At 42.4% G+C, this 24,603-nt stretch overlaps 1 protein-coding gene across 1 annotated transcript in view; it reads right to left on the reverse strand.

The window, feature by feature from the left end:
* The window catches only part of LOC126461991 (uncharacterized), a 90,329-nt gene extending 69,182 nt beyond the window's left edge, over window positions 1-21,147 (reverse strand). The window contains exons 1-2 of the mRNA XM_050096043.1: window positions 21,001-21,147; window positions 2,230-2,341 (exon numbers count right to left, since the gene is read on the reverse strand). Of these exons, the coding sequence (XP_049952000.1) occupies window positions 2,230-2,341; window positions 21,001-21,147 (259 nt within the window). The remainder of the gene's footprint in view (window positions 1-2,229; window positions 2,342-21,000) is intronic.
* Between the last annotated feature and the right edge of the window lie 3,456 nt (window positions 21,148-24,603).

Raw genomic sequence — 24,603 nt, forward strand, 5'->3', positions numbered from 1 at the left:
CTGCTGTCAATGATAATAACTGTTACTGTTAATGTTAATACTTATTGGTGTTAATGAAAAAACGTTATCAGCAACTAAAACCGCATCTTATGGCATGCCCACTATTCTCGATTGTAATGCACGCATTGTGATATGTAATTTCAGTTCTTGTGACAGTGATTCATGCATTACAGTATTTTTATTCCTTATCGCATAATTAACTCTATTTAGAAGAAACGTGATCAGTTCTGGTGACGTTCTAAGATAATTAAAAGAACTTCTTGAGTCTTCCATTATAAATTATTTGAGCAAGGATGCTGAGCAACCCAGCTGACGTCTTTTCTTCATCCTGTTTCTTATTTTTTTCTTATGCAGCGATTCCAAGCAACAAGCTTTAATCCCATCACAACTCATGCGACGTGGAGCTGCCAAAACTTTTATTTCAGACACAACTCAGGAACCCATAAAACGACGAAACTGAAGTGTATACTGGTTTCGCTGTGTCTACAGTCAAATATGAAACCATTTGCGAACAACTCATTCCACACAACGAGTGGCGTAATCCAATGACGTTGTGTAAACTAGGCTTAACTCTTTCGAACATCGGGTGAAACGTAACACTCAATATCTTCCCCGTTTGGTCCCTGTACGAGAGCTGGTCAACAGCGAGTAGTTTCAGCTGGATATAGAGTGCTTGATAACACTTGAGAACTCTCATCCTCGCAAACCTGACATCATTGTCGAGGTTACGTAGTGATTCCTGGGGACGGCTTCACTTTTTTTTCTGTGGGCTTATTTACACTACTGGGCATTAAAATTGCTACACCACGAAGATGACGTGCTACAGACGTGAAATTTAGCCGACAGGAAGAAGATGCCGTGATATGCAAATGATTAGGTTGTCAGGGAATTCATACAAGGTTGGCGCCGGTGGCGACACCTACAACGTGCTGACATGAGGAAAGTTTCCAGCCGACTTCTCATACACAAACAACAGTTGACCGGAGTTGCCTGGTGAAAAGTTGTTGTGATGCCTCGTGTAAGGAGGAGAAATGCTTACCATCAAGTTTCCGACTGTGATAAAGGTCTGATTGTTGACTATCGCGATTGAGGTTTATCGTATCGCGACATTGCTGCTCGCGTTCGTCGAGATCCAATTACTGTTAGTAGAATATGGAATCGGTGGCGTCAGGAGGGCAATACGGAACGCCGTGCTGGATCCCAGCGGCCTCGTATCACTAGCTGTCGAGATGACAGGCATCTTATCCGCATGGCTCGATCCTTGAGTCAACAGATGGGGACGTTTGCAAGACAACAACCATCTGCACGAACAGTTCGACGACGTTTGCAGCAGCATGGACTGTCAGCTCGAAGACCATGGCTGCGGTTACCCTTGACGCTGCATCACAGACAGGAGCGCCTGCGATGGTGTACTCAACGACGAACCTGGGTGAACGAATGGACAAACGTCATTTTTCGGATTAATCCACGTTCTGTTTACAGCATCATGATGGTCGCATCAGTGTTCGGCGAAATTGCGGTGAACACGTATTCGTCATCGCCATACTGGCGTATCATCCGGAGTGATGATATGGGTGCCATTGGTTGCACGTCTCGGTCACCTCATTGACGGCACTTTCAACAGTGGAGGTTACATTTCAGATGTGTTACGACCTGTGGCTCTACCCATTATTAGATCCCTGCGAAATCCTACATTTCAGCAGGATAATGCACGACCGAATGTTGCAGGTCCTGTACGGGCCTTTCTGGATACAGAAAATGTTTGACTGCTGCCCTGGCCAGCACATTCTCCAGATATCTCACTAATTGAAAACGTGTGGTCAATGGTGGCCGGGCAACTGGCTCGTCACAATACGCCAGTCACGACTCTTGATGAACTGTGGTATCGTTATGAAGCTGCATGGGCAGCTATACCTGTACACGCCATCCAAGCTCTGTTTGACTCAATGCCCAGGTGTATCAAGGGCGTTGTTACAGCCAGAGGTGGTGTTTTGTGTACTGATTTCTTAGGATCTATGCACCCAAATTGCGAGAAAATGTAATCACATGTCAGTTCTAGTATAATATGTCTGTCCAATGAGTACCCGTTTATCATCTGCATTTCTTCTTGGTGTAGCAATTTTAATGGCCAATGGAGTATGAAGGATCTACCAGAACCAAAGACAGTGAGAGAGAGAGAGAGAGAGAGAGAGAGAGAGAGAGAGAGAGAGAGCACTAGAAGTTCCTCACCATGAGGCAGGGCGGCGTTGACGACGGCGCAGACGGCCCCAGAGCAGAGCGCGGCCAGCAGGGCCGGCGCGAAGAGCGCGGAGCGGCCGATGCAGACGGCCACGGTGTCTCCCTCCCGCAGGCCGGGCACCGCCCTCCGCAGGGCCGACAGCTCCGCCGCCGCCTGCCGCAGCATCCAGTCCGCCCGCCACTCCTGGCCCAACACCACCTGCACCGCACGACACACACAGTCACAGTCACAGTCAGAGCCAGCAGACATAATCACTAAACACACAGCTATTTCTGGATGGCATTAACGTCTAGGAGACCAAACGGGGTCCTCTGTTGAAGAGCAATCCGGATGGTGTAGTGTTAGTACACTGAACTGGCGCGCTCCAGAAGACAGTAATACAAATTCCCTTCGATCCGTGCAGATTTAGATTTCCCGTAATCCCTCAACGCAAATTCGGGGTTGTCCCTTTCGACTGTGTGTGTGTGTGTGTGTGTGTGTGTGTGTGTGTGTGTGTGTGTGTGTGTGTGTGTGTGTGCGAAATTAAACGAGAAGTAAGCAGAAGAAGTGCACTACTGACCATTAAAATTGCTACAACAAGAAGAAATGCAGATGATAAACGGGTATTTATTGGACAAATACATTATGCTAGAACTGAAATGTGATTGCATTTTCACGCAATTTGGGTGCATTGATCCTGAGAAATCTGTACCCAGAACAACCACCTCTGGCCGTAATAACGGCCTTGATGCGCCTGGACATTGAGTCAAACAGAGCTTGGATGGCGTGTACAGGTACAGCTGCCCATGCGCTTCAACACGATACCACAGTTCATCAAGATTAGTGACTGTCGTATTGTGACGAGCCGGTTGCTCGTCCGCCATTTACCAGACGTTTTCAAATGGTGAGAGAGCTGGAGAATGAGCTGGCCAGGGCAGCAGTCGAACATTTTCTGTATCCAGAAAGGCTCGTACATGACCTGCAACATCTGGTCGTGCATTATCCTGCTGAAATGTAGGGTTTCGCAGGAATCGAATGAAGGGTAGAGCCACGGGTCGTAACTCATCTGAAATGTAACGTCCGCTGTTCAAGGGCAGTCATTGTGAACAAGAGGTGACAGAGACGTATAACCAATGGCACCCCATACCATCACGCCAGGTGATACGCCAGTATGGCGATGACAAATACACGCTTCCAATGTGCGTTCACCGCGATGTCGCCAAACACGTATGCGACCACCATGATGCTGTAAACAGAGACAAAAAATGACGTTTTGCCACTCGTGCACCCAGGTTCGGCGTTGAGTACACCATCGCAGGCGCTCCTGTCTGTGATACAGCGTCAAGCGTAACTGCAGCCATGGTCTCCGAGCTGTTAGTCCATGCTGCTGCAATCGTCGTCGAACTGTTCGTGCATATTGCTGTTGTCCTTTAAACGTCCCCATCTGTTGACTGAGGGATCGAGACGTGGCTGCACGAACCGTTACAGCCATGCGGATAAGATGCTTGTCATCTCTATTGCTTGTGATCTGAGGCCGTTGGGATCCAGCACGGCATTCCGTATTACCCTCCTGAACTCATTGGTTCCATGTTCTGCTAAAAGTCATTGGATCTCGACCAACGCGAGCAGCAATGTCGCGATACGATAAACCGCAATCGCGATAGGCTACAATCCGACCTTTGTCAAAGTCGGAAACGCGATGGTACGCATTTCTGCTCCTTACACGAGGCATCACAACAACGTTTCAGCAGGCAACGCTGGTCAACTGGTGTTTGCGTATGAGAAATCGGTTTGAAACTTTCGTCATGTCAGCACGTTGAAGGTGTCGCCACCGGCGCCAACCTTGTGTGAATGCTCTGAAAAGCTAATCATTTGCATATCACAGCATCTTCTTCCTGTCGGTTAAATTTCGTGTTTGTAACACGTCATCTTTGTGGTGTAGCAATTTTAATGGCCAGTAGTGCAAAAGAAAGTCGCAGGGTAATGTGATTGGTTGGTTGACTACTGACGAAAAAACATAGGTGAACCATTCACTCTGTTAACACGTTAAGAATATCTCCCAAAAATTTGCGTAATCAATTTGGACAGATCACAAAACCTTAAAATTCCAACCGCATTCGTTTCAGTGTCACTTCAAGTAGAGGGCAGATCTGATGGGAAATCTCCTTCTGCCCCCTGGTTCAAAAATAAACAACGATAATAATACGTGGCGCATAGTTATCCGTATGGCACAAATCACATATTGACGGTCGTGTTACTTTAGAAAGGATGAGGTCGATTTCCTTACCAAACCCACTCGCAATTCGAATTTCCGCTCAGTCCGTAATTACTTCGTCGTGGACAGCAATTTACACCCTGACCTTCCTGTCCATCTGAATTTTTCATTCAATTTAAAACAAATCAGTAAACCACTGATCCCTTAAAGGAAGCAATTCTCACGTATAAAGCAGATCCAAACGTCTGATTGTTTTAAAAACGAGTTAGTGTTAAATATTTGACATATAGTATACTGGCGAGAATAAAATTGTGTAAGATTTGAAATTATACTCAACGTTTGCTGGATATCGCCAAGTGTTCTCATTGTGAAACATAGTCACAATATAATCTGAGTAATTCGCGCTCTAATTTAAATTATCCATCATCAGCTGTTATGCCACAACAACCTTTTTCTAACTGAAGGGAAATGATTTCTTTTGTGAATTAAATACTGAAAAACAGCACCGGTCTCTGCTCTTCCACGCTTAACACAGGACTTTTTGCAGAATTTATTCTCATTTACAGGTGTGTTCCTTTACATAAATATTTTCTGTAGCGGTTTTATGTGAACTTTTCTGCCTATCTTCCACTGCACTGTCTTCCTGAAGTTATACTGCAATCAGAAAATCGGATACATGAGTCTTGGAATGCTTTAACATGCTAATGTTGGAGTTAGTATTTTTTTTCTACATACAAGTTTTGTGGCTCTTCCATTACACATAATGTCACACAGATGCTGACCACCACTTACCCTGGCTCTTCCTCTAATCAAAACATGCTACAGAAATATTACGACACTGCTGTTTCACAAAATATATGTATACATTCAGAGGTCGGAGGATCATCAGAAAATGTATCATCTCTGACTGTATACAAACTGTTTGTGAAAGCATATTATTGTAATATCTCTATACCATCTTTTGATTACAATAACAAACAGTGTAAGTGATTATTTGCAAATGTGTGATATTATGTGTAATGGAGGAGACGCAATACTTGTACGTAGAAATACAAAAAATACTATCTCTAACGTTAGCATATTAAAAACATTCCATGATTCATTTGTCCGATTTTCCGATGGCAGCATAACTTCAAAAAGACAATAACAGTGTGAGAGAGGTAGAAAATCACTAAATCTAAAAGTATTTATGTAAATAAATGCGCTTAAAGGTGATAATAAATTCGCGGTACGCATTGGGCTAAGTATTGAAAAAATAAGTAACCGACGCAGTTTTTCATTATTTCTGTCACGAATGACACTTTCAGGCTTTCCAAAAACACCGATTACGATGACCATTATTAAGATTTCTTTTGTCTTGCAAGTTGCTGTCTTTTTGGTTATTAAACATAACCTTTTAATACTGGTGTTTTGTGATGAGTGCATGTTGAGTTCAGTATATCGTTTCCACTGCTGATAGGAAAGAAGGATAAAAGAGATACTTGGAGAACCGAGGTGCTGACAAATAGACGGCACATTTCAAATACAACGATAGGTGTCCGAACAAGATATCTCCATCACCATTTTCACACCTTTCTTTTTTTACCTTCGTGTTTTCCAGCCAGTCAGCTAACAACATCAGTAGCTCTTCTTTCTTCATTGTTTCCTGTTTTTACAGTATTTCATCTTCTCCCCATGATGTCTTTTCATTTGTTCTTTACGTTTCGTTGCGGATTTCTTGTCTCTTCTTTCTTGAAACCCTTGTACATTTAGTACTATATTCTTAAAAAGGTTTTTTCTGTTATTTCCTATTCCTTGATGTAGTTTCTTTCCGGTTAATTTCTGATACCTGTATTCTATGATACTGGCGATTTCTTTCACCAGCACCACAGCAATATTTGTTTCGTTACCTTATGCTCATTCATTCGGTAAAAGTGTCCAAAGAATGTTGATCGTTTTATTATTATTTTGAGCTTTTCCTCATTACAGAGGCTTATCTCCAACATAATAATTTACCTGGAAATGACAATACAAACAATAAACGTTCTTAAACTATACTCTCAAAATATTTCTCCAGGTGTTTCGATCTTGCGTGTCCTCTTCCTCTGCGCCCATTCTCCTCATTGTGTGCTGTACATTTTGGAGCCAGGTGGTCACAGGTCGTCCTCTTCTTCTTCTCCCCTCCGGTTCCCACTCCAGTATCAATTTTGGTATTCTGGCTTCCTCCATTCGTCGTACATGCCCGTACCACTGTAATTTCTTCCTATCCATTACGTCATATATTCTTTCTTTTATTTCCATTCTCCTTATTACTTCGGTGTTCCTTATCTTTCCTTTCGTCACTTTGTCATTACCTCTTATTTTCTCTATAATTTCTCTGATCTCCACCTTACTCTCAGGTTCCATTGTCCGTAGTTTGTATTGCTCCCATCACTTTCCTCGTAAGGACCTCAATTCGGTCTAGCTCGTAGTTCATCGTTATCATTCAAATGCGTATAAATATCCTGGCCATGCCATTGTGGAATAGCGTTTAGGTGTTGTTTTCTATATATATATTTCTTATTGCAAACATTTTTGTCAAACCATATGCTGTTTTCATTTTGTTAACTCTTGTAGCCATTGTAAATATTTCTATTCCACTCCGATGCATAGTTTCTCCAAGATATTTAAATCTACTAACTCGCTTCAACTTATAAAGTTACGTTTCCAGGTACTTTCATGCATTTTTGTATATTTGTCGAGAATTTAGTTTCCCCACATAAGATTTTGAGATCAGTATGTTTGCTATTTTCCTTTTAAATTCATAAGATCTGTCTGAGTCTGAGGTGACCAGGTTGTTGTTTTTGTGGTCGTCAGTCCAGAGACTGTTTTGATGCAGCTCTCCATGCTACTCTATCCTGTGCAAGCTTCTTCATCTCCCAGTACCTACTGCAACCTACATCCTTCTCAATCTGTTTAGTGTATTCATCTCTTGGTGACCCTCTACGATTTTTACCCTCGGCGCTGTCCTCCAATACTAAATTGGTGATCCCTTGATGCCGCAGAATATGTTCTACCAAGCGATCCCTTCTTCTAGTCAGGTTGTGCCACAAATTTCTCTTCTCCCCAATTCTATTCAATACCTCCTCATTAGTTATGTGATCTACCCATCTAATCTTCAGCATTCTTCTGTAGCACCACATTTCTAAAGCTTCTATTCTATTCTTGTCTAAACTATTTATCGTCCACGTTTCACTTCCATACATGGCTACACTCTATACAAATACTTTCAGAAACGACTTCCTGACACTTAAATCTATACTCTATGTTAACAAATTTCTCTTCTTCAGGAACGCTTTCCGTTATCATTCATAAAATTGTATGGCGTTGTTCAACTGATCGTATGAATATAATGATTATATTCCCTTTCTCTACGGATACGTATGGAATATGAAGAAGGCAGATAATAACTGCCCTCGTCATAGATTGATGGTCCAAACCACATTGTATTTTATGTCCTTCACGTCAAATTCACTGTTGGGAAGGAACTCAAATTACTAGTTACTATAGCTGGAGACAGAGAACGTTTCTTGTCCACTTTTCACCTAAAAATTTCACTTAGCCAGTTGTTAATAGCGATTGGGTCTTGTTCCTAAGTATATCTGCGATCGGGAAGAGATTTCTGCAAGATTTAATGGCTTATTTTCAATATCATAGGGTTTCAATAAACTCAACAGTATTTTCTCTTATCATTAGATAGGATATGAAACCATCAATAGTCCGTCTGGAGATAACGCTAAGGAAAAAGTGTAATCAGAGTGAGAGGCGACAGCACTAGTGGGATTATGTGTCACTGAGCCAAACGACAAGCAATCCATAAATAACGGCAGTGCTGACTTACATAAAACCACGACTGTCAGATAATTTTCACAAGTGACTTGTGACTCTTCGAGGATTAAACGGATGCCACACTGAGTGTACTCAACAGCACTGCACGTCCAACTGTAAAAAGAGAGCAAGTGACTATATTTTGCGTTTTCTGATTTCAAAGATATTTGTGTGATACTAAGGGACAGATGGCTCTCTGTTTCACAGTCTAAATGGAACGCTACCTCATTTCGGAGATGATCGCTGGTGTGTAGAGTGCCTACTAGTCAACGGACCATGAATTTTCTGAATGCTGTTATATGGCAACGGACGATTAATTTTGGGAATTTAGTAATGGCGTAGGCTGGTCTGAGTACTTAATAAATTGTGATACTTTCAACAATGTGGTATTTATACAGTGGCGTAAAACGGGCTGCTTTGCATCGAATGGCCATGTGGGAAATAGCAAAAGATGTAAATACTTTATTGTTGTGTTCTTCAGTCCGAACATTGGTCTAATACAGTTCTCCACGACAGTGTCCTCATCTGTGCATAATTGAAGCAACTAATGTAACTTATATCTGCCTGAAATACTTGCCCTAGTAAATACTCGATCTCCCTCTAAATAAAATTTGTGCTCTCCCATCTCCTCCACCACCAAATTAACTATTACTTGATGCCTCAGGATGTCTTTTAGCAACCGACCTCTTCTTTTATTCAAGTATCCCTAGAAATTTCTTTTCTCTGGAATTCATTCCGCACCTCTTCAATAGAAATCTTATCTATCTTTGTAACCTTCAGGATTCTACTGAAGCCCCATGTTTAAGCTTCTATTCTTTTTTGTGTGAACAGCTTACGTCTGCTATTTTACTTCCCTTTAAGATACAGTGTACAAAAATACCCTCAGGTACGATGTCCTAACACTTTAATTTATATTCCATGTTGTCAATTTTCTATTTTTCAGAAACGATTCTCTTGGTACTGGCAGTCTGAATTCAGTGTCCTATTTACTTCAACGATTGTCACTTATTTTTTCCCCAAATAGCAACATTCATCTCCTTCCAATTTCTCATTTCCTAATCTAATTCACTCAGTATCCCCTGATTTAGTTCGACAACATCCCGTCAACACGGATTTAGAAAACATCTTTCTTGAGAAACACAACTAGCTCTTTACTCACACGAAGTGATGAGTGTTATTGAGCAGGGTTTTAAAATTGATTCTGTATTTCTACATTTCCGGAACGCTTTGAAACCTCACAATTTTCTTGTAGTTAAATTGCGTGCTTATGGAATATCGCCTCAGTTATGCGGCTGGATTCGTGATTTCCTGTCGGCGACGTCACAGTTCGTAGTAACTGACGGAAAAGTAATCGAGTAAAACAGAAGTGATTGCTGGCATTCCGCATGGTTGTGCTATAGACCCTCTGCTGTTCATTATCTATATAAGCGATTTAGGAGACAACCTGAGCAACTGTCTTAGATTATTTACAGATAATGCTGCCATTTATCGTCTAGTAAAGATCAAAACAAATCGCAAAACAATTTAAAAAAGATATCTGTAAGGTGCGAAAATTGGAAGTTGACCCCAAATAGTGAAAAATGTGATGTTATCCATAAGAGCGCTAAAAGGAATCCGTTATACTTGGGTTATACGATAAATTAGTTAAATCCAAAGGCCGTAAATTCAACTATATACCTAGGAATTACAATCACGAATAACTGAAATCGGAAAGAACACACAAAAAATGTTGTGGGGAAGACGAACCAAAGAGTGCATTTTATTGGCAGAACACTTATAAAATGTAACAGATCTACTAAAGAAACTGCATACATTAGGCTTGCCCGTCCTCTTTTGGAGTACTGCTGCGCGGTCAGGGATCCTCACCAGATAGGATGAACGGAGTGGTTCAAAATGGTTCAAATGGCTCTGAGCACTATGGGACTCAACATCTTAGGTCATAAGTCCCCTAGAACTTAGAACTATGTAAACCTAACTAACCTAAGGATATCACACACACCCATGCCCGAGGCAGGATTCGAACCGGCGACCGTAGCAGTCCCGCGGTTCCGGACTGCAGCGCCAGAACCGCACGGCCACCGCGGCCGGCTAAACGGAGTGCATCGAGAAAGTTCAAAGGAGAGCAACACGTTTTGTTCTATCGATAAATCGGGTAGAGGATGTCACTGACATGAGACAGGATTTGGGGTGGATATCGTTAAAGCAAAGGCGTCTTTCGTTGTGGAGGAATCCTCTCACGAAATTTCAGTCATCACCTTTTTCCTCCGAATGAGAAAATATTTGGCTGTCGCCGATCTACATAGGGAGAAACGGTTGTTGTTGTTGTTGTCTTCAGTCCTGAGACTGGTTTGATGCAGCTCTCCATGCTACTCTCCCAGTACCTACTGCAACCTACATCCTTCTGACTCTGCTTAGTGTATTCATCTCTTGGTCTCCCTCTACTGTTTTTACCCTCCACGCTGCCCTCCAATGCTAAATTTTAGATCCCTTGATGCCTCAGAACATGTCCTACCAACCGGTCCCTTCTTCTTCTCAACTTGTGCCACAAATTCCTCTTCCCCAAATTCTATTCAATACGTCCTCATTAGTTATGTGATCTACCCATCTAACCTTCAGCATTCTTCTGTAGCACCATATTTCGAAAGATTCTATTCTCTTCTTGTCCAAACTATTTATCGTCCATGTTTCACTTCCATACATGGCTACACTCCATGCAAATATTTTCAGAAACGACTTCCTGATACTTAAATCTATACTCGATGTTAACAAATTTCTCTTCCTCAGAAACGCTTTCCTTGCCATTGCCCGTCTACATTTTATATCGTCTCTACTTCGACCATCGTCAGTTATTTTGCTCCCCAAATAGCAAAACTCCTTTACTGCTTTAAGTGTCTCATTTCCTAATCTAATTCCCTTAGCATCACCCGACTTAATTCGACTACATTCTATTATCCTCGTTTTGCTTTTGTTAATATTCAACTTATATCCTCCTTTCAAGACACTGTCCATTCCGTTCAACAGCTCTTCCAAGTCCTTTGATGTCTCTAACAGAATTAAAATGTCATCGGCGAACCTCAACGTTTTTATTTCTTCTCCGAGGACTTTAATACCTACTCTGAATTTTTCTTTTGTTTCCTTTACTGCTAGCTCAATATACAGATTGAATAAGATCGGGCACAGGCTACAACCCTGTCTCACTCCCTTCCCAACCGCTGCTTCCCTTTCATGCCCCTCGACTCTTATAACTGCCATCTGGCTTCTGTACAAATTGTAAATAGTCTTTCGCTCCCTGTATTTTACCCCTGCCACCTTTAGAATTTGAAAGAGAGTATTCCAGTCAACATTGTCAAAAGGTTTCTCTAAGTCTACAATTGCTAGAAATGTAGTTTTGCCTTTTCTTGATCTATTTTCTAAGATAGGTCGTAGAGTCAGTATTGCCTCACGTGTTCCAACATTTCTGCGGAATCCAAACTGATTATTATATTCTTCTTGAAGCCTGAGGGAATTTAACCTGTCTCATAGATCTTGCTCACCAGATGGTAGAGTTTTGTCAGGACTGGCTCTCCCAAGGCTCTCAGTAGTTCTAGTGGAATGTTGTCTACTCCCAGGGCCTTGTTTCGACTCAGGTCTTTCAGTGCTCTGTCAAACTCTTCATGCAGTATCGTATCTCCCATTTCATCTTCATCTACATCCTCTTCCATTTCCATAATATTGTCCTCAAGTACATCGCCCTTGTATAAACCCTCTATATACTCCTTCCAACTTTCTGCCTTCCCTTCTTTGCTTAGAACTGGGTTTCCATCTGAGCTCTTGATATTCATACAAGTGGCTCTCTTTTCTTCAAAGGTCGCTTTAATTTTACTGTAAGCCGTATCTATCTTACCCCTAGTGAGATAAGCCTCTACATCCTTACATTTGTCCTCTAGCCATCCCTGCTTAGCCATTTTGCACTTCCTGTCGATCTCATTTTTGAGACGCTTGTATTCCTTTTTGCCTACTTCATTTACTGCGTTTTTATATTTTCTCCTTTCATCAATTAAATTCAATATTTCTTCGGTTACCCAAGTATTTCTACTAACCCTCGTCTTTTTACCTACTTGATCCTCTGCTGCCTTCACTATTTCATCCCTCAGAGCTACCCATTCTTCTTCTACTGTATTTCTTTCCCCCATTCCTGTCAATTGTTCCCTTATGCTCTCCCTGGAGACAGGATAATCATAATAAAATAAAGGAAATCAGAACTCGCACGTAAAGATGTATGTGTTCGTAAATTTTTTCCGTGCGTTGTTCGAGATTGGAATAATAGAAAATTTATGTGAAGGTAATTCGATGAAGCTCCTGCAAGGCACTCAAGTGTGATTTGCACAGCATCCATGTAGACGTAGATTTAGATGTAGTTTACCTTTGTTTTACTTTGGTGGACTACCAGCCTATAATCTCTTTTCCACACACTATCCATATCGTTCAACTGATTTTACAAGCTCTTCGTCGTCTCATACTGAAATAAAAAACTATCGACAAACTTCAAAGTTACCACTTCTTCTCCCTGAACTTTTGTTCCCAAAAATTTATCCTTATCCACGGTATAGAAAAGGAAGATGGTATGAAGTTGATGCTATTTCCAATTAAATGCAAAAAAAAAGAAAGGAACGATTTTAGTAAATACAGGTCTATTTCAGTGATTACAAAGTTTCCTGATAGTTTTAAGAGAGGAATGTAACCCAGGCTAAACCCTTCAGTTGATAATAATAGCCGGCCGGAGTGGCCGAGCGGTTCTAGGCGCTACAGTCTGGAACAGCACGACCGCTACGGTTGCATGGATGTGTGTGATGTCCTTAGGTTAGTTAGGTTTAAGTAGTTCTAAGTTCTAGGGGACTGATGACCTCAGAAGTTAAGTCCCATAGTGCTCAGAGCCATTTGAACCATTTTTTACTGGTTACAGAAGGCAGGAAAGTCACTCTTGTAGGAAACATCATAGAATTCTGACGGTATGATTTAAAGGACTCATGGACTTGAATTTCCGTCGTAAGTATACAATATGTTAATCATTGCAAGGACTACGCAGTTGCAGATTCGTAGCTGTGAAGTCACACATCCTAAACGGGTTCAGATGGTCCTCAAGGTTTCGTATAGCAGCTAGCAGTTACCGGAAACACGTGTACTGTACGACTACATCTATATCTATACGCCGAAAACTATGTTGGGTGTTTGGTGGCGGGTACACCGTCTATCACTGTCACTCTTCCCCTCTTCTGTTCCAGTCGTGAATGGTCACCGGAAAGACTCCGTGTGAGCACAAATGTCTTTTATTTTGTCTTCATGGCCTCATCGCGAGATATACTTAGATAGAAAAAATATACCTTTTAATTCTTGTAGGAACGTATGGTATCGTAACTCTAACATTAAACAGCACCGTGAAGCAGAATGGCCATCTTGGAGCATCAACCATTGGAGTTGGCTGATCGTCGCCATGATGCTTTCGTGCTAACTACATGAACCGGTAACACAACAAACTGCTCGTCCTTAGATATTCCATTATATCTATTAATTCTATCTGGCATGAGGCCAAATCCAAGTACTTGTCGAGTGAGTGTTTTGTAAGCTACCTCCTACATTTCCTGAGGATTCTTCCAACTAATGTGTATAAATCTGCCTTTCTGAAGTGTTTCCCTTTACTCTTTTTATCTGCTTATTGTCTAACTGACGAAAAGGACAAATTGGTTAATGGAAAATTGTATGCTGAGTGATGAGGTATGATACAGCGAGATGGTGATGGAGCATCGCCAGAATCAGGTACTACACGTGAAGCTATTCGGAGTGATTTAGAAAATGCAAGGCATGCGCTAAACCACAACATTCCCGAATGGCATGACAGCATCTCGATCAGTTAACTTACCTGCATCGCGAGGACACGGCTATAAAAGAACCAGCACATGATGAATCACCAGTTCCTACTTGTACAAATGAAATGTGTGAGGCTACCAGCCCCTACTACCAAACCTATCACGATGAGGCAGGGCAAGTTACTCCTCAAGCAGACGGTACTACTGAATCAGTGGAGTGGCATCCACATTTATGGCAATACTATTAGAAAAACTTCATAAAACTTCATTGAAGATGGCCAGTTCTAGGCATTTTCACGAGAAAATAAGTCTGCTTACCCAGCTGGTTTTGTAAAGGATCGTACGAGTGTACTGGACAAGTCTTGGAGCGCAAGGCAGTAGATTCAGTTCGCCATAGCATATATATACAGAGTAAGACAGCCATATGGGCGACTGAAATTGCTGAGAATGGTATGACGTACGATTAGTTTGAGGAAACATTCCTGGCCAAGTACTGTTCAGGATACGTGCAAGGACGACTGAGGAAAGAGGCTTTTATCCCGTAAAAATACAATCCAGAGAGCATGCGGAAATACCTAGAATGCAATATTAACAAATCTCGCTACTGGGACGATCTTGCAGCACAAAAGTATGGGCTGCAGAATTTGAAGGCTAAGTTATCCATCAACATTTGTGAAAAGTTAATTAAATACCAGACCATAACCCGAAGCATTTCGTGTCAGTCTTGAATTTGATTGATTTTATCCAGGGCGATTTTAAATGCGCTAGCGGCAAAGGTGGAATGTGGCCTATAAATTTCACCGCGCAAGTAATTAATCTTGGGGACAACAACGGTTATCATGTTAAAAGCGCGCCGCCGCAGGCCAATCGTGGAATTCTAAATAATAAAGTAAAATCGCAGAATTCTCCGCATTGCTACAGGCTGAATGTGGAATATCATACAAACCGAAATGGGCCCTACCATCACTACCACTCGAAATACGGCAACCACTGGCCCCCAACGTAGGGAATCCGCGACTGCCGCAACATCCCAACTTCGTCAACAGACTGACTACCAAAGCGAGACCTCCACCGAATTGGCCACTGCCGGAAAATCATAACATTTGCATAGCTGAAGTGCAGAGAAACGCCCCTCATCAACGAATGAAGCGTCAAACTAGATGTCTGATGACAGTCTTGAGATGGGATCGGAGTAGGATGTGATTCCAGTTTACACTGGACAGCTTTATATGTTGATATTAGGCAAGGGCTTGGTCATGATTCTGAAATGGGTACGGAATATGCGTAAGATCTTGTACAGGTAGCAGTTAACGCCACTGCGGGAAGAATTCTCACCATTGTTGTACTTGAAACAAGTGCTAGTATGATTGCCCTGGTTGGTAATTTCTTTAAGAGAATTAGCGACACTCTGAATGTGCCCATTCTGCCACAGCAAATTTTTTGGCGTCTGGTGCTACTGGGGTCAGATGTGAGAGTGTGGATACGCAAGCACAGATTAATGTTCAATTTGAGGATAGAGCCATTATTTGCACATTTCTCACTGTGAACGCTTAACTGTACATTGCTTGATGGGTATGGACTCCCTGTGAGGAAGAAATGCGAAGACCGACCTTCCAAGAGGCCAGCAACATTTGATAGTGTATGTTAGAAACGTTGTTATAAATTTAATTAAAACTGAGGAGCGTCACGGTAGATTCTGTCAAGGGGATGGAATAAAAACCATTCAATCTCGATTTCTGCACACGCACATCACTGTGAGTAATCGAGTACTGCAACTGTTTCGGCATCTTGTGAATGTGTGATGTGCGAACCTACCCGCATGTACGAGAAAACTGAGGAATCCGAAAGTTTGTCAGAGGAACAGATATTCGAGTTAGCAGGATTGTTATCACGTTATTGTAATTTCGTCTCTAGAAGACCTGGAGTAATTAATGGGTATCAGTATCATTTTGACATGGTTCCCCTAAAACATAATGTGACACGACAAATTCCATCCGAAGGCTAGAAGGAAGGCGTTAAAAGAGAGAGAGACCTAAACAAATACATCCAACAGAGATTTTGTACATCAAATATTATCTGTGAATACTTCAGTTTTTTCCATGTTTTTATCTGCATGTTTCGTTATCTAGATATATTTAGAATGTTAAGTATTGTCTGCTGTTTGGATATGTGGAGTATTGTTTGCTCCAGAATTACAGGTAATAGTTGTTTTTAATTTCTCACAGTGTACATTGTGTAGCAACAGTACATTATGATAAAGTTATACAGAATATAGGTGATTTATAATTGGCTTAGAGAAGTTATCTTTCAATGATTTCCTATGGTTGTAAACTCCCTAACGGAACAGTTGTCAAACATTTTTATATCTTACCCACAAATTCTAAATCTAATTCATGTCTGAGGTGCTTTATTGTAAAAGACCGGTAAAGTATCACTAAAAATATCTGATAAAATGTGTCATTATCTCCAAACCCCGAAAACACGTTTGTAATTCCAGTGAACATTTACACTGGAAGAATCTCTCAGAATGCCACATAAGTTAAAACAACGTCACTACGGAAAAAGAACTGAGACAGCCTCACTTGTTTCAGCACTTTCATTTTGTCTTTCGTTTATGATAGTTTGTGCGGAAAAGATGTAATATGAATTGATTGTAATTTTGCTGTCTTAATAATTATCTATTTCACCATAATTAGTCGGGTTCATTATTTCACAAGGACCTTCCTCCTACATCCATATAATTTTCCATTTAATATTGTATTCTTAAATGTGTTTTGGTGAAACAATAAGAGAGAACTGGATTGTTCGGAGGTAGACGACCGAACACTATCCGTCTTCTTTCGTTAACTGATTTGCAACAGTGAGTCATAACGCAACAGAGATATATTATCCGATTATTTCCCTTGCAGAACGTAACATCTTATTGTGAGAAATACGTCGATCCGATCGGTTATCTCTGATGCAGGCACTTTATTGTGAATAGCAGAGTAATCATGTAGATGTAGATGTAGATGAACAATGACGCACGGCAGCCTGCTCACTGACCTGATACAATCCCAACTAAAAGAAAACGTTGTCACGATGGATCCTGATAAGGCAATGTTTCAGTTACAGCAAGAGAAGGTTTAACGAGCTGCACTGCGTGATGCTATCTATAGAGATTGTCCATCATCAATTTCGGTTGCCTCCATGTCGCGACTGTTGAGTATCAAACTCACATGGCTTGTTAGCTTCTAATTAATGTCGCCCCTTTGAGAAACTTTCCTAGTGAATATATCATTGAGCGACAGTAAGTAACGTCGCATTTCCATATGATTAGTTTCACTTTAAATCGATCTATCTGTACGCAGTAGTTTACGTTTCTTTATGCTGAAAGTCAGTTTGCCATTCCCTGCACCAATCGTCAGCCTTTTGCTGATCTCTCTATACTTTGGTTCTGTTTTCTAGACTACCAACTTCTCTGAGGACAACAGCATAATCCACGAAAACCCTGCAGAACTTCCAATTTTGTCTAGTATGTCATTTATATACATTGCGAAAAGTAATAGACCTGTAACACCCGTGGTATCCCTAAGTTACTTTTACATCTGGAGACTTCTCTCTATTGGAAATGACACGCTGTCTCCAGTTTGCTAGAAACTCTTCAGTCCAGTCACGAAACTGGTCTGCTATACCGTACACTGGTATTGTGTTCATTAGGCCGAAGTGTGTCGAATGCTTTAAGGAAGTGAAGGACCCGAAATCTACCTCGGTGCCTATATCTACCGTTTTCTTCTCTCCTGTGCAAACAGAGCCAGCTATTTTTCAGTCACCCATAGTTTTCGGTACCTGCATTGACTCTTACAGAGGAAATTTTCGGTCTCCAGAAATTTCATAATACGCGAGCATAAAAGGCGTTCCAAACTCTTCAACAGACGGACGAAGGAAATATAGGCTTATAGTTTTGTGTGTCTGTTCGATAATGCTTGCAGAAAACGTGAATGATGTGTTTTACTCCAATCATCAGTAACATTTCTCTTCTAGAAACGTATGGAACACTGGTGTCAAAAGAGGAGTAAGTTGTTTTGCATACACTGTGCGCAATAGTACTGACATCCTATGAGCTCCAGTAGCCTTTCCTCTATTGGGAGATTTCAGTTATTTCGATATCAGCCATTTTGTCCTTCGTGCGGTGATTGAAAGAGGTGTTACGAAGCGATCTTCTTCTGTGAAGCAGTTTTGAACATAGACGTTTAGTATGAGAGCCGATCAACAAGTTTCCGTACAGTCCAGCATTGGTATGCCGCTTTGGCAAAATCACATGGAGCACTGAGGCAATCATCCCACCACAGCATTTGATGAAGATACTAGTTAGGTAAAACACCGTGTGCTGCTGCGTCAAGAAGTCCGTAACTGCCTGAAGTACATCTTCGTCCAAGAATTGTCGACCCTTCACGGTCTTCTTCATGGAAGTGAAGCCGTTTCAATCGCATGGGGAGAGAGCAGGACTATGGAGTTCGACCAGTGTGTTGTGTCGAATCCTGACCAGTTGGCGCGCTTCTCCACAACGGTGGTTTTCGTCAAACATTCTGCCCTATACATATTCTTCATTCCCCGGCGGATATCTACCGGTCCTTGTGCTTCATTAGGAGAAACCGGAATAACAGCACGTTGCTCCGTTTGGTACTAACGTTGCCATAGTTCACGTTTTCACATTTACCGCATGCTCGTCGAGAATACACTAATCCCTTGCCTACATGTCAGTGTTTAAATAGCCACATCGTAATTGCGCTACGTTGCATATACACTATGTGATCAAAAGTATCCGGACACCACTAAAACATACGTTTTTCATATTAGATGCATTATGCTACCACCTACTGCCAGGTACTCCGCATCAGCGACCTCAGGAGTCATTAGACATCCAGAATGGGACCCTCCGCGGAACTCACTGACTTCGAACGTGGTCAGGTGATTGGGTGTCACTTGTGTCATACGTTTGCGAGCGAGATATCCATACTCCTAAACATACCTAGGTCCACTATTTCCGCTGTGGTAGTAAAATGGAAACGTGAAGGGATACGTACAGCACAAAAGCGTTCAGGCCGACCTCGTCTGTTGTCTGACAGGGACCGCCGACAGTTGAAGAGGGTCGTGATGTGTAATAGGCAGACATCTATCCAGGCCATCACACAGCAATTACAGACTGCATCAGGATCCACTGCAAGTACCAAAACTTGGTTTTCATGGTCGAGCGGCTGCTCATAAGCCTCACATCATTCCGGTAAATGCCAAACGAAGCCTCGCTTGTCGTAAGGAGCGTAAACATTGGACGAATTAACTGTGGAAAAACGCTGTGTGGAGTGACGAATCACGGTACACAATGTGGCAATCCGATGGCCGGGTGTGGGTAAGGCCAATGCCTCATCTGCCAGCGTATGTAGTGCCAACTGTAAAATTCGGAGGCAGTGGTGTTATGCTGCGGTCGTGTTTTGCGTGGCACAATCACAGCTCTGGCCTACATTGATGTTTTAAGCACCTTCTTGCTTCCCACTGTTGAAGAGCAATTCGGGGATGGCGGTTGCATCTTTCAACACGATCGATCACCTGTTCATAATGCACGATCTGTGGCGGAGTGGTTACACCACAACAACATCCCTGTAATGGACTGGCCTGCACAGGGTCCTGACCTGAAGCCTATAGAACAGTTTTGGGATGTTTAGGAACGCAGACTTCGTGCCAGGCCTCACCGACCGCCATCAGTACCTCTCCTCAGTGCAGCACTTCGTGAAGACTGGACTGCCATTCCCCAAGAAAACTTCCAGCACCTCACTGAACGTATGCATGCGAGAGTGGAATCTGCGTTCAAGGCTATGGGTGGGTCAACACCATATTGAATTCCAGCAGTACCGATGAAGGACGCCACGAACTTGTAAGTCATTTTCAGCTAGGTGTCCGGATAATTTTGATCATATAGTGTATGCTACTAGTAACGCCCTCAGAAGGAAATATTTTAATCGTCCCTCACATTTCGGCGTCTTTGTGTTGTCCTGTATTAAGGTCATAGTCCTGATTAAGGTCACAGTGAGATAGATATCTTTTATTCGTCTTCTGATTTAAAGTAAGATCAAAATTTCTCACGATTTTCTCTCCAGTGGGTAGACTGAATTTTACATTTGAATTCGTTGAATGCTTCGTGTGTGACTTTTGTTAAGCTATTTTTCGTTTAATTTTTGTTTGTTTTGGGAGCTTTGTCTCCGTTTAAATTTGCTGTGAAAGTCTCTTTACTTTCGTAGTAGCTTTCTAAGACGGCCAACGAGCCACGGTAGTCTTTTCCATCCCTCACAACTTTGCTCGCCACGTACCTGTCTACAACGTATTGTGCAGTGCTCTTGAACATATGTATTGAGACTCAACGTCCCTAGTGCTGGAGATGGAATTTTGATGCTGCCCGCTGAGATAATCTGAAACGTCGCTCATGCTAAGCAGAGCGGGGAAGAAAGGTCTTCCTATCTTCCTTTGTATTCCTATTTACAGCCCTACTCAGAGATGCCGTCACGGCCTAATGATGACTGATTCTCTTTTCTGCGCTAATTAAGACGAAAGTGCGGGTCACTTTGTCACCAGCAGGTCTAAAATGTTACATTCACGAGTTGGTTCTCTGGTTAAATGCTTAAAGAAATTTTCGGATTAGCATTTAGACAAATTTTGCACATTCCATGACGCTACTAGCCGCCCTAAGGACTTGAGCCACCCCATCACTCTACCAGACCACACACCTACTAAGCTGAAGTCAAAACTTAGTACTACAACATGACCAGGGAATTTACGCCAGCTATTCTACAGGGGTCGCCTAAACTGTTGCGCCTCTACCGCTGCTGTGGAGCACACGCACCAACCTGCAGAACGCGGTGTCCGTGGGCGGCCAGCTTCTGGACGAGGTAGGACGCCAGGGGCAGATCCGCCCCCGCCACCTCGGCCTCAGTCAGCGGCGGGCCGCTCAGCACGTACCGGCTCTGCTTCTCGCCGTCCCTGATCGTCGCCATGGTGGACTACGATAGCGCAGTCTCACCCTCCTGGCTACGTCTGTCGTCTTATCTTGTGCGGTCAACAGCTACGCCGATAAAGCAAGTGAGCTTAGGATAACTGTAGCAGAGGCAAAATAACGATGTTTCTGCACTGTTGGAAGTGAGGCTTGCTTCTGCGAAACGTGGAACCACGTTGCCAGCTGTGCGGCTTGGACTCGCCCACCCACTATCCAACTCACTTGTCCGACCCTGCCGAAACCCACGACTTCATCACCTGCTACAAACGTGACACGACTTTACCTCCGCACTCACAGCGGAGTACATCAGGCGTGATGAACGATTAAGGACGGAAGGGGTCACTCAAGTCTATTTCAATAACAGATGAGAACGCACTAAATGAAATATCTATGTTTTGATCAAAGACCCTCAGATACGGTCAATGAAAAAATCACAACACCAAGAAGGAACTGTGCGACGTAAACGAGAGTTGGTGAGCGTGTTTCTACACATGAAAGAACATGTCTATTAAACCTCCACACCAAGAATCACGCTAGTCGCGCCATTATGAGTATGCAAATCAGATTTGCATTAAATACAGACTGGAAAAGTCGTGGGTCGCAGTTATATTCGAGACAGGACGTGGGGGGTTGATGTTAGTCAAGAATGCGTTTAAGGCGACAAAGACGCCTTTATCAACACCTCATTCAGTTTGAATTAGGTTGTCTAATAGAACTACGAGAATCTGGGTGTCCCTTCCGTGATACTGCAGACATATTTCGCAGGAATATAGGCAATGTACATGATTTTGTATGTCCATCATTTTAGCAGGTGGTCTCTGGGACGACAGCCGTTTATTATCGTGACAAAAAATAAAAACACCTACAGCCGTCCTTATGATTTCATTTTATTTTGTCTCTACCAGTTTCAACGCTTCATTGCGTCATCTTCAGACTGTTTTGATGCCGTACAGGTTGATACGGTCGCCATGCATAACCCATCAGTTGCCATCATTACTGGATTCGCAGATAACGTGTCAGCACTCCAACCATTGGCAGTTGATGGTTGGAGTGCTGACACGTTATCTGCCAATGATACCTGTATATTATTTTGAGACAAAGGAATGGAACTTATAGGAAATGTTGCAGTGCCTACATAGGATACTTGATAGTGTGTTTATGGATATACTTCATAATCAATAGAAAAATTCGATATTACAGTGTCAGCGTTGTTCGGAAATACGATGCAGTGTTCCTTCAGACATGCATACACGTCCGAAAGAACAGACATTGCGGCGACTACAGCCATTATGAAATACATGGAATGTATTTGCAGTTGCGAATATGGACAAATCGTCAGCTGTATAATGCAATGACGACAATGAAAATTTGTGCTGAACCAGGACTTGAAATCGGATTTCCAGCTTATCGCAAGAGGTCGCTATACCATTTTTTCTCTTTTAATTATTATACTTTCTTTGTTTTCAAGAGAACAAGCGCAATTTTTGACGCGTAATTGAAAATAAAATGATGTTAATTTCCTTCGAAAATTTATAAGATTCAATATTCGTATATTATAATTTCCGATTGACAAAAAATACAGAATTTAAAAAGTAAAGGTAAATGTTTTGCTCTGTGGGAGATTAGAATCTAAGACTTTCCGATTACCATACTCTCATGTTGTTTCTTTCGTTACTCAGGTTGTATACTGTTATTTTCTTTTAAAAGTTGAGCTATAACATTTTTCTACGTTTTCTTATAGGTTAATGGACCCACATGGTCCCAAAAATAGTATTTGTAGTAAAACTGTAGTACAAAATGACACCTGGTAGACAGCATTGTATTTTATTACTAAACAGTATAAAACAGAATACATCCAAGCTGAGGATACCATTCCGGTAGCAGAATGTAAGAAGGACGACCACTCGAAAGTGTCAGAAAATAAACGCCGTCTGGTTCCAACTCTCCACAGCTGGGACTCGGGTACTTCTTGTTGGAATACAGACTTGTTCAACTTACGATATCGAGATTCAGAGCTTAAATCAGCTTCTCTTACCCGGTATTACCAAGGGTTCAGGGAGGATCCTTGAAGACACTGGATGTGCTCTGTAATTGATCGTATCATTCCTGTACGGAAGTCCAAAACTCAAGCATATCTTTGAGACTACTCCAAAAAACGTAGTGCACAGAAAGTATTGGGATAATAGTTCTTCACCGAGCAAAGGAGCATTCCTGGCTCGATCGTGTGGGGCGGAACTCGAAAATACGGGGCAAGCATTTTTTTAAATTAGAAGCCACACAACCGCTGAAGATTCCAGGCAATGTTCATCCGTGTCAATCTCACGACACCGCGTACACACTAGGGACGCTAGAGCTATGTTGTGCAGTCTGCGTCTTGTCAGAAACTCTTCGACAATGAAGAGGTACCAGGTGGCGCGGATCTCCGGCGTAAAAAGCTTTTGGTGAATCGCACGCCACACCGCAGCAGGCCACGCAACTCCAGGGTGACGTCTTTCAACTACATTCCGAGAATGATCGTCCTGGCCGTACACATCACACTGTGTAGGTGCCCTGGTGCAGGGGAGATTAGCTACAATCAACGTCGAATGTTTTGGTATGGGAGAGCATGAGAGCGATGTGAGCGAATGAAACATGGGACAGGCAGGACGGAGGTGCCATTTCATCAATGAGGATACCGGTGAAGCTGTCGACGATGGGTTGATGTAACGGACCGCATGAGCTAGAATGTTAATGAGTCCCAGTCCTCCTCTGTGAGGGGGAGGATGAGAGCATCGTATCGTATCTTGAAGAAAAGCTTATTACTAAGAGAAGTAATCAAGGGCCACCAGGATCTGCTGTGCCATCAATGGAGTCATTGTTAGGTCCCGCCCCAAATGAAATATCTGGAACGCCAAGTGGGTTCTAATGAAGGCGATCCTTCTTTACCATGTCTAAAGCTCGGAGAAGATGGCTTCGGACGCCTGTGTGGAGAGCTTGTAACAGTCATTTGTAGTTCAGCGCAGTCGTACGGCGGACATCTTTCGTAAATACGATGCCCAAACACTCAAGTGTATCCATCGTCTGTAGGGGGACTACACTCTGCCGATTTCCACTGCACTTGACTTGATCACGTTGATGTTGATGCCCGCCGCATTCCCATATTTCTCGATCCTTCCTAGTGTCATCCGGATGTCCTCAGATTACCATTAGGCTGTCCGAAAACGTTTTACGCCCAGAGCCAAACTTCCAAAAGTCGTCAACCATGTATCTAAAACCTACATTCGTGCATCCCTTTTACAGTATATATTCCCTCAAAGGGGACATATTTTAAACGAAAATCGTTTGCCCTGCCCAAACGTGCACATGTCATCAACCATGTATCTACAACCTGCATTCGTGCATCCGTTTTACAGTATATATTCCCTCAAAGGGGAGATATTTTAACTGAAAATCGTTTGCCCTGTGTCGGCAGATATAT

This window comes from Schistocerca serialis, chromosome 1, assembly GCF_023864345.2.
Source record: "Schistocerca serialis cubense isolate TAMUIC-IGC-003099 chromosome 1, iqSchSeri2.2, whole genome shotgun sequence".
NCBI classification, from domain to species: Eukaryota; Metazoa; Arthropoda; class Insecta; order Orthoptera; family Acrididae; genus Schistocerca; species Schistocerca serialis.